General features: G+C 53.3%; 1 protein-coding gene across 5 annotated transcripts in view; it reads right to left on the bottom strand.

The window, feature by feature from the left end:
• Nucleotides 1–6,517: 6,517 nt before the first annotated feature.
• Nucleotides 6,518–11,336, bottom strand: part of CLIP2 (CAP-Gly domain containing linker protein 2) — an 83,218-nt gene continuing 78,399 nt past the window's right edge. For all 5 annotated transcript variants that reach the window (XM_027526536.1, XM_027526537.1, XM_027526540.1 and 2 more), the window contains one exon: nucleotides 6,518–8,555. In XM_027526536.1, the coding sequence (XP_027382337.1) occupies nucleotides 8,544–8,555 (12 nt within the window). In that variant the 3' untranslated portion in view covers nucleotides 6,518–8,543. The remainder of the gene's footprint in view (nucleotides 8,556–11,336) is intronic.

Genomic DNA, 11,336 nt, shown 5'->3' with positions numbered 1-11,336 from the left:
ACATGTTTTTAGAACAGAGGAAAAACCTGGGAATGTTTGGAGCTCAAGGAAGACTACCATGAGGAGGGAGAGGTTAAAGATTTAGGCATGTGTCTCAGGGCGGGGATAGAGCCATTCGACAACTGTTTACTGAGCATCTACTATGTGCAGGCACTGGGCTAAAAGTGAGGGAGATGGATGAGCAATACATACGGCCTGCCTCTGGGAGGGGCAGGTGACACCCAAGTTCAGACTGTGGTCTCTGCCATGAGGGGGTGGGGAGCGTGCAGGGGGAGAAAAACGTGTGTGTGTGTGCTTGGAATGGTTTCTCCAAGGCTGTGGGGTTTGAGCCATGATCCGAGGGCTGAGCCCGGATGAGGGTGATAGGTACCTGGGTGAGGGCCATGCAGGACTGAGGGATGAAGGATAAGAACGGATGAACCTAATGATGTCTAGGGATACACACCCGGTTAGGGGGGAAGATGAAGATGCCCCTGGTAAGTTTCAGGCTCGAGGCTTCTGGGAAATTGGAGGCAAAGTGGTCTGCGTAGGTCAGAGGCCAGGGTGGTCGATGCAACCGGGAGACCGAGGCTGTGAGGGGCGTCTAGATGGGTGTTGGGGAAGCCCTGGAGGCAGCGGGTCCTTCTCTCTGCTGGGATACCTGAGGGAAAGAGCAGAAAGCTTTGCCCAAGGTTCCAGAGAAGATTCTAGAACTAAGTCTCCTGTTATTCGCTCCATGCCATATTGTCTCCTAAATTTACACTGGGCCCCAAACTTCTGAATTAAGACATTTTTCAGCCCCTCTTGGGGAGTAGGAGGGGGAACAGAAAAAAGTACCCCGAGTTCGGGCTGGCCAGGGAGATGGGATGAAAAAGTTGAGAGATTCTAGGTCTAGGAGGCAGCTCCACAGAGCGGGTAGGGCCTAGAGTAAGGAGGGGCACATTGAGACCCTAGGTTCTGCAGAGTGGGGAGGCCACAGTGATGTGAGGGGGGGACGGGTTAGCTCCTAGTCTGTAGGGTCCTGGTGATGGAATGAATGTCCACCTCGAGCTGGCCTTGGTCCCACACAGATACTCGCATAGAGGCCGGAAGCAAGACCGGGAGGCCACGGGGCAGAGAGCTATAGGGCCACACGCTGGGACGTCTGGGCCCGCATTCGGTTCTGGTCTGTGAATGTGGCCATGTGCCTTCGGTGCTCTGGGCCTCAAGTCTCCTCCTCCCCATCCAGGTAGTGGATTGATAGGCGGCGGTGAGAGGGCCGAGGGCGACACCTGGTGGTGACTGGGAAGCATCGCAGGCTTGGCCAGTTGGATGAGTCCCCAGGCAGTCAGGGGTGTGTGTTTCATCCACAGGCCAGTTTCACCCCCAGTTCCCTCTGGAGGAGACGGCCAAGACCTCCCAAACGATCTGGAGGGTCTGGGTGATGTCTCCCCAGGTCAGGCAGAGTAAAGAGAGAAAGTGGGACCAGAGAAATCCCAGTTCCTGAGACCTGCTTCCTCCAGGAGACAGACCTTGTGTTGTGGGGAGAGGATGTCACATTTGATTGTCACAGCAACCCCATGTGATGTATTCCACTGTCCCTACCAAAGAGAGAGGGGAAAACATGGCTCTGTGAGGTTTAGGGGTATGGCAAAGGTTATATAACCTGGTAAGTGACTGAAATTCAAAACCAGACCATCCAATTCTGTTTGGGCATTTTTTTTTTTTTTTTTTGGCCATGCTTCACAGTATTCTTGCCTGGAGAATCCCATGGACAGAGAAGCCTGACAGGCTACAGACCATGGGGTTGCAAAGAGTCAGACACCACTGGGCGACTAACACATATCGCAGCTTGAGGGATCTTAGCTCCCTGATCAGGGATCGAGCCTGGGCCCTCAGCAGTGAAAGCACAGAGTCTTAACCACTGGACCACCAGAGAATTCCCCACGCCATCCAATTCTTAAGCCTGCTCAGGTTCTTTGCACGTCCCTGGGAGCCACTCTCCAAGGGCCAGTGCTGTGAACGTCGGGGCAGAGGTGTCGTGGGGACACCTGCTCCTCTCTGCAGTCCCCAGGGGCTCAGTCCCACACCCCAGATTCTGCTGCTCCAAGTCTTAATCTTCCCAAAGATTAATGGACCCCAGGAGGAGGGACCCAGAGAAATGCTCCCCCCACCCCTGCCCAACTCACCATTCCCAGCATTTCCCTTTGTGATCCTGACTCCTCACACTTGAGGACTGTTCTCCCATGTACAGATGAGGACATTGAGGCCTTGCCCAGAGCTGCAGGAGATTTGGGGGGCCAACAAAAGGCACTCCCGGTGGTAGGTCCAGGACAATGTGAACAACAAAGTAAACAGCAATTGTACTGGATAATAACACAAAGGACAGAATAATTATCTATGAGTCCATGAAGTGAAGTGAAAGCCGCTCAGTTGTGTCCAACTCTTTGCGACCCCATGGACTATACAGTCCATGGAATTCTCCAGGCCAGAATACTGAAGTGGGTAGCCTTTCCCTTCTCCAGGGGATCTTCCCAACCCAGGGATGGAACCCAGGTCTCCCACATTGCAGGCAGTTTCTTTACCAGCTGAGCCGCAAGTGAAGCTCAAGGATACTGGAGTGGGTAGCCTATCCCTTCTCCAGGGGATCTTCCTGACCCAGGAATGAACTGGGGTCTCCTGCATTGCAGGTGGATTCTTTACCAACTGAGCTATCAGGGAAGCCCTATGAGTCCATAGCAAAATAAATAAATAGATAAATGGGGGAGGAGAAACAACTCTTTCTTAAGGAAGAATTCTAGTCAATAAATGGACAGAATAAATGGAGAACTAGCAAACCACTAGAATATCGCAGTAATAATTACAGCAGGCAAGCTCCGCACACAGACGCAAAAATCAGCGGTGAGGGAATTCCCTGGAGGTTCAACGGTTGCAGCTCCGAGCTTTCACTGCTGAGGGTGCAAGTTTGATCCCTGGCCAGGGAGCTAAGATGCCACAAGCTGTGCAGCATGGCCAAAAAGTAAAAAGAAAAGAATCAGAGGTGAAACTTTAAGAAGAAAGGGGGGCATTTGCATAATCTCAAAGCATTTCCTCCAAAATAGTTATGAATTATAAATGGACAAAAGAGTAAGTTTATGGTGGAGAATCCTAGCACACATGACCTTAACCAAGTGATCCAAGTTAACCCTCACTGGTAGATGATGAAATCAGGTACCCCTGATATGGTGCCCCAACAGGGCACATCACCTCGGGGCTCCATCTAATTCTGAGAAAACACCAAAGTGGGGGACACTGGGCGAGTGTTCTTCAAATGTGTCAAGGTCGTGAAAGACCAGGAAAACTACAGACTGGATGATGCCCTGTGGGATCCTAGCTGGAATTCTGGAACAGGGATAGTTAGAAGGAAAACCAGTGAAATTCAAGTAAAGTCTGTACTTGAGTTCACAGTACCCTACCGATGTCCGTGTTCTACTTGGATTGCAGTCCTGTGATCGGGCAAGAAGTGAACAGGAGAGGAAGCTGGTGAAGGGTGTGTGGGAATTCTACTTACAATTCTGCACGGCTGACATTATCTTAACACTTCAAAGTTAGGAAAGTCGACCCAGGGGTGGTGTGGAGACACCCTCTGGAGTGGCAGGCTCCCACCCCCTCCCACCGTACCCAAGACCTGGCCCTGGGGGAAGCACCCTTGCTGCCTCTAAACTGGACTGTCGAGGGGCCCAGCAAGCCAGGGCTGGGGGCTCCCAGAGGCAGATGGAGAAGGAGCAACTTTTCTGCTTGGATGGGAGAGTACAGGAAACCACTGGGTGTAGCCTTTAACCTAAGGGCTTCTGTGGCCTCAGACTCCACAGTGCACAAGATTGGTTTATGGTCTCCATTTTACAGATGAAGAAACTGAGACTCACTGAAGTGAAGCAACGCGCCTGGCCCACAGTCAGAGGGTGGTGAGCTGGGCTGAACCCCAAGGGTGTCTGGTGCTTGGTCTCTTCCAGGGTGATGGCGGTCAGAGACCACTGCCTGTCCCCCGCCCCGCCCTCCACCAGCTGAAGGGTTCCAGGCTGCCCTCCTAGGCTTTGACCTTGTAGCCACTTCTCTGAAGCTGCCCACCCCCCACAGCTGCAGCCCTGGCGCTTCCTACCCACCTGCCCGCCCAGGCTCTGAGCACCCTGTGAGCAGGGCTCTGTGTGGCAGACTGTCGTCACCGCTTCACACCTGGTGGAGGGCCCCCTCACCCTGCTTCAGGTGCCCACCTTCCATCCTCCACCTTCTGGATGCCAAGCCCTGGGCAGACAAGGACTCAGGAAGCTCCTTTCGTGAGATTCAAGCCCTTGTTCACCCAGCCTCAGGTCCCACGCACCCTCTGGTGGCAGTAAGGGCCAGAGACACCAGGCCCCTCTCACTCCCCATGACAGTCCCTGTCTGCCCCCACTTCCTTCCTCCCTGCCACCCCTCACAATCCTTTCTTCATAGCAGTTAACATGGGGTTCCAATGACTGCTGGCCTGGGAGCCATGAGTGGGTGGGGATCTCACTCTTCTTTGATCACGAGCCCCCAGCGTTTCCACCAAAGGTTAAACTAGCCCCTGAAATGCTTTACCCTGGGGAGGGTGACCCATTCAGTGTCATTACCTGGCAGGGGACAGGGTCAACCCAGTGCCTTGGGTAAAATGGGGGGAAAACACATAGGTCACAGTGGTGTTTGGTCTCAGAGGAAAGAATCTTTCTGCAGAAGCTCTCTGAATTTCAAAATACTGGGATGATGCGTTCTGGAAAAAGAGAGACCATTTATATTAGAGGCAGCGGAAGCCTAAGAATTGGGTGCTGTTTAAATCCAGCCCCAGGACTTCCCTGGTGGTCCAGTGGTTAGGACTCTGAGCCTCCACTGCAGGGAGCTGGGGTTGGCTCCTTGGTTAGGGATCCCAGGGACATGCAAAGAACCTGAGCAGGTTTAAAAACTGGACGGTCTGGGGAATTCTCTGGCTGTCCAGTGCTTAAGACTCCGTGCTTTCACTGCCGAGGGCCTGGGTTCGATCCCTAGTAGGGGAACTAAGACCCCACAAGCTGTGACGCATGGTCAGAGCAAAGAAAACAAAACAAAACAAAAAAGAATTGGACGGTCTGGTTTTGAATTTTGGTCACTTACCAGGTTTCTTACCTTCGCCAAACACCTCATGGTGCTGCACAGCAAAGCAAACAAAAACACAACAGAGAAACAAAAACAAAACCCAAAGACAACAAAACCCACCCCCAATCTGTCTTTGGCAAACACTGCGTCGACTGCGCTGCTTTAGTCCACACCTTGCCTCCCTATCTCCAGCCTGGCTGTTCCCCCAGGGAATGACCTACACAGCCTCCAATAGGCTCCCTTGCCTTGGGTTCAGCCAATGGGAGGGGCCGGCAGAGGTTCAGCCAATGGGAGGGGCCGGCAGAGGTTCAGCCAATGGGAGTGGTCGGCAGAAGGCAGGGACGGGAGTGGAGAGGCAATTGCCGTCCTAGGGCTTCCATGATAGCTCAGTTGGTAAAGAATCTATCTGCGATGCAGGAGACCCTGGTTCGATTCCTGGGTGGGGATGATCCCCTGGAGCAGCGATAGGCTACCCACCCCAGTATTCTTGGGCTTCCCTTGTAGCTCAACTGGTAAAGAATCCGTCTGCAATGTGGGAGACCTAGGTTCGATTCCTGGGTTGGGAAGATCCCCTGGAGAAGAGAAAGGCTGCCCACTCCAGTGTCCTGGCCTGGAGAGTTCCATGGACTGTAACCCATGGGGGTCACAAAGAGTCTGACACGACTTTCACTTTCTTTTTTTCTCCTTCCCTACCGGGCCACACTGCCCGCTGGAGTTCTGTCTGCAGTTGAGTCCCTCGTGGGTCCCCGTCCACACCCGAGCACACAGGCCCTCCTTTTAAACTCTCATTCCCCCACTGCACAGTCTCACTGCTTCCTCCAGGACTCTGCTGACGCAGTGCCCGACAAAGGGCACAGAGCTGGACACATTCAGCTGTTAACCTCGAGAGCCTTGTTTGGTCTCTATGGAGAGGGGTGGGGGGTGGGAGGGACCCTCAAACAGCCTGCAAAATGACCATAAAGCTGGCATAACAGTGACTACGTGATCTAAAGATATCTTACTGCAGGGGGCAGCATTAGCGATCTTAAGCGTTCTCACTGAACTCATCAAATTTGTTAGCTGATCCATCACTATTTTGTACAGGGGAGACTTCGATTTTTCCTTGTGGGCCCACTTACATCTCCAACAGATTCAAATCCAAACCCTCATGCCTCTCTGGCAGCCTTGCCCGGCTTCCACTGCTGCCCCCTTTCTCTGGTTCTCTGCCGCTTTTGTTGAGCTCCCTTTTCTCAGACAAGGCAGCTCAGTTCCACACTTGTTCCACACCAGGCCCCCTGAGGCCTTCATTAGCCGTTCACATTTGAGTAAGAATTAGCTATCAGTCCACCAGGAGAACAGGATAAAGTCAGACTCCTGGCACCTGGGTGTTCATGAGCTAGGAGACATTGGGGGGAGGCCAGGAGGCCCAGAGAGAGAGAAGCAGAAACTGCAGGGGTCCTGGACCTCAGTCACAAGCTTTATTGTCTCGAGCACGGACTCGCCACACTTCAACAATTCCACTTTGGGGAAGGGAAGGGGAGGGTGCAGGAGGGCTTGGGGAGGGGCACGGCTGAGCACACACTGGGCAGGCGCAGATGCTCATGGGGAAAGCGCTTGCCACCTGTCAGCCCATCCCGGGGGCTCAACTCCTCTCAGAGTGGGCTTTTGGCTGTTAGTAGACTAATCAGTGCCTCCAGTGGGCAGGGCAGCTGCCTGATTTTGCTGGCAAGAGTAGTATTTGACTCTGGGTTAAGCCACTACAGCATTGCTTCTAGACCGTTGTTAATGAAACCGCATGCAAGAGCTACCGAAAGCCAACGGGGAGCGAGGAGGGGCCGATAGGACTAACTGGCTGCCCCCGGGGTGGGCTGCTTTGGGGCAAGGACGTGAAGACCACCCACCTGTACCTGGGAGCACTCAGGGGTGACCTGGGCACCACCTGCATACCTGTCCTGGTGCAACTGGGAACACCATGCTGGCCCATCAGGCACCCCCTCTACCCCTAGGGAGAGAGGCCCGTAAGCTGGGGGAGGTGGGGCAGGCCTCCACGGAGACGCTGCAGTGCAAGGCAACCATCTGTAGGTCTCCCGGCTCTAGAGGTGGGGCTTCGGGCAGACGCTGGCTTTCCCATCACAAACGAGGCTGGAGTAACTTGGAAGGCTTGGGGGAAGGTGGGGAGATTTGTCTTCCCCAGTCAATCCTTGGGTTCTTTTCTTGGCTACAGGAGACAGGACTTAAAATGCCCCAGGCAGACGCTTCGTACCACTGAAAGGCGGCTGTTGGGCTGTGTGTTCAGATGCATGTGCATGGCCACACCTCCCTGAAGGCTCACCCACGTGTACCTGGCTGATTCTGTGCACGAGGCTGCAGGCACATTTGTAGTGTGTGCAATCGCAGCCCTGCCAGGCCTGGGGCTCCATCCTGGAGCCCGAGGGTGAGTGTCCATGTGGTCCAAGCATGACTGACTGCAAAGGTCCCATCCACACGGCATGTGTGCATGTGTGACCCCTCTGAGTGTGTCTGTGCTAACGGTCAGAAGCTGTATACGTCGGGGTCAGCATGGGTGAATCTGCCAGTGGGAGGCTGGTTTCAGAACATCAAGTCAACCCGGGGGACAGCATACCACCTACCAGTCAAAACACACCCAAACGGCTGGTTTGGGGCCTCCCTGTGACCTCCCTGTCCCAGCTCCAAGCCAGGTCTCTGAGGATGGGTGGGGGAAGGAAAGGGGCTTCCAGACTTTCCTAATACTGTGGCTCCTGGCCTTGGGGACCACCCTCCGGACATCAGCAGCTTGGAGCTGCGTGTGCGCTGGGGTCGGAACGAAGGGCCCACCTCCCAGCACTTTGAACCTGGGGCCTTGCTGGGCAGACGGGCCGAGGGGAACTTGTACCACTGTTTGCAAGAGGCTCAGTGTGTGGGGACAAGAAGCCCTGGGGACTGCCTTAGTCTGGAAGAGGCTGCAGAAAAGGGGGTCTCCTCCTGCCTCCAAATGACCAGACTTCTCTCCTTGGTGCCTGAAGGGGAAGCTGGGGCCCTCCTCTGGCCCCTTCCTGGGACAATGGCTCTCGGGGGTCTGAGAGGGACCCCCAGGAGGAGGGGAAGAAAGGGAGTGGGGACACGCCCAGGGGCCAAGACGGTCCTCAGGGCAGTGGCTTCTGGGGAGAGGGGTCTGTTCGGATCACCCCGGCCTCCCTGAGCCAACTCCAGAAACTGCCGGGTGTCCAGGGCATCCAGGCTGCAGGTCCCGGGAGGCCAGGCCAGGGCTGTACTCTCCATGGAAGATCGTGCTTGAGGAAGCCTCCTGGTCCGGCAAGGGGGTCGGGGGTGGGGGATTGTCCACGGCGGTGGGTACATCATTGTTACAAATACTGTTCTCCTCTTCAAAGCGACAGTCCCGCCCCCTGCCTGGAGGGGGCGCCGCCGGGGCCGGCTGGAGGGGCTCTGGTCCAGACTGGGCCGCTCCACGGTGTCCCTCAGGGTCAGTGCTTGTCCTGGAGAGAGCAAGGGCTTGGTCAGTAAGGGTCTCAGGAGGCCCCGGGGCAAGGGGCAGAGGGGGTAGGGCAGGGCTGGGGGAGAACTAGCTTGTGCCAGGTAGTGGGAAGAACAGCACGTGCAAAGGCCCCGAGGTAGGAGCACTCTGTGCTGAGTGGGGCACAGCGAGACATGAAGCGGGGTGGGAGTGGTTTATGGGAATTTGAAGGGAAGAGGCGAGAGCAGGCAGGATTTACAAAGAGCTCCAAGGGCCTGTGTGGAGGTTGGATCTGAGGAAAGGAAAACTTGTGGTTGAGACTCCAAGCCTCAGTTTTCACATCTGTAAACTGGGATGAACCCCGTGTGCTTCACAGGACAAAGCCACACAAGGTCTGGACATCAACTCCCAAGGGGCCCGGTACGGGTGGCTCCTCTGCAGACACAACCCTGACAGGTCCTGCTATAGCCTCCTGCTTCCACCCTGCTCTCAGGTCTGGTTCGGGTTCCCCACCTCCCCACATCCATCTCTCTCTGCTTCTCACCACAGCATCAGCCCCTCAGCAGATGCTGTGGCCAGGGTTCTCTGGTCTCCAGGTGAGGGCCTGCAGCCATGGCTCCATTGGCTGAGTTGGAAGGACAAGCCTTCTTTCCTCCAGCCCAAGATCGTACTGGCGCAAGGTCACACAGGTAGCCAGGGACAGAGCCTAATTGGGCTGGCACCTGGGCCCCAGGTGGGCTCTCTAACACTGCAAATGGCAGGAGCTAACTGTGGGGTGTGGGCCACCAGATACCCCCTTAATACAGAACCCAGCAAAACACATTCCCAGCAAGGGAGTCAGGCCCACAAAAGTCCTGGGAAACCAATTTTCGGCCCACAATTTTATAAAGCGTAGACTTTACAGAGACTGTTAAGAAAGAGAGAAGATGCTAAGTTTAAAATATTCAGTTGGAAAAAACCAGGAGATGAAATTGAATATTAGAGCATGCTTTGTTGTTGTTCAGTCGCTAAGTTGCATCTGACTCTTTGTGACCCCATGGACTGCAGCGCAACAGGCTTCCGTGTCCTTCACCATCTCCCGGAATTTGCTCAAACTCACATCCGTTGAGTTGGAGCACGCTGTCTACTCCATTGCATAATTTAGGGAGTTTCCTAGCAGTCCAGTGGTTAGGATTCCACCCTTCCACTGCAGGGGGGCCAGGTTAGATCCCTGGTTGGAGAACCAAGATCCCAGAAGCAGTGTGGTATGGCCAAAAAGATTAAAATGAAATAATTCACGTGCGACTTTGCAACCATCACAATAAAGACAGCTCAGGCAAGATTCACAGACCGATGATGAATCCAGGGGGCATTTGAGTCAGGGACAGAGAATTCACAAGGTCTTCCAGGGTCTCCACTGAATATTCATTCAGAAAGAACCAGTAACCATGCAGTAGGGGTCAGACAACACCTCGACCAGGTGATTAACATTCACACATGGAATGAAGGGCAGATGGACATCACGTGCCTCAGTCGTGATGCCTGGAGAAGAACATGACCTTGACTGAGTATTTCAGCCTAACTGGCAGAACCCGGCTCTAATCACCCCAAAGGACAGTCAAACCCCAAAGGAGGAATCTTCTATTAAACAAAGAGGGAGGGATTGTGTTTCAAAAATGCCAACGTCATCAAAATCCAAGCAAAATGGAGGAAATGTTCCAGATGCAAGGAGACTAAAGAAGACATAACAAGTAAATGCAACGAGCCTCATTAACCTTAGACTGGATCCTGGATTGGGGCAGGGAAACAGCTGTGAAGACACGCCAGGGTCAACTGAAGAAAACAGGTAGGGAGTATGATTGGCTGTATTAACAAATCTCATAACAGCATGACATTTGCTGAGATTGGTAACTGTACTGTGTTTATGTAAAATCATGCCCTGTTTCTCAGGGAATGCAGACTGAATATGCAATTATACTCAAATGGTTCAGAAAAATATTACATGCATATAACACTCATCTACACATAGAGAACAAAAAGTAAAGCAAATGGGGCAAAATCTCAACCACGTGTTATGGGGGAAAGGAGAGCTGATGCTCCAGGCACTATTTACTTTTAGTTTGTATCTGCGTATAGGTATTTATGGGCTTCCCTGGTGGCTCAGCGGTAAAGAATCTGCCGGCAAGGCAGGAGACGCAGGTTCGATTCCTGGGTCAGGAAGATCCCCTGGAGGAGGGCATGGCAACCCACTCCAGTATTCTTGCCTGGAGAATCCCCATGGACAGAGGAGCCTGGCAGGCTGCAGTCCACGGGGTCGCAAAGAGTCAGACACGACTGAGCAACTAACATCGTCACTTGCATAGTTATTTATTTATTTGGCTGCACCAGGTCTTAGCTGCAGCACGAGGGCTCTTAAGTCTTCACTGCAGCCTGTGGGGTTTTCTAACTGTGGCCTGTGGGATCTAGTTCCCCAACCAGGGATGGAACCGGGGCCCCTGCAGGAGCTCAGAGTATTTGCCACTGGGCCACCAGGAAAGTCCTTCTAGGCGCTTTTTTAAAATTCTTGTAACTTTTTTGTCAATTAAAAATTATTTCTAAATAAAAAACATGTGTAGGGACTTCTCCTTTGCCTTCCAATGCAGGAGGTATAGGTTCGAAACTTGGTCAGGAAGCTAAGATTCCACATGCCTCGGGGCCAAAAAACCAAAACATAAAACAGAAGCAATATTGTAACACATTCAATAAAGACTTTACAAATGGTCCACGTTAAAAAAAATCTTAAAAACACAGCTGTAAAAAAAAGCATGTATATATGTCAACTATA

The sequence above is a fragment of the Bos indicus x Bos taurus genome, chromosome 25 (genome assembly GCF_003369695.1).
Source record: "Bos indicus x Bos taurus breed Angus x Brahman F1 hybrid chromosome 25, Bos_hybrid_MaternalHap_v2.0, whole genome shotgun sequence".
NCBI classification, from domain to species: Eukaryota; Metazoa; Chordata; class Mammalia; order Artiodactyla; family Bovidae; genus Bos; species Bos indicus x Bos taurus.
The sequence above is the reverse complement of the archived record's forward strand: the minus strand, read 5'-3'. Positions and strand labels throughout refer to the sequence as shown.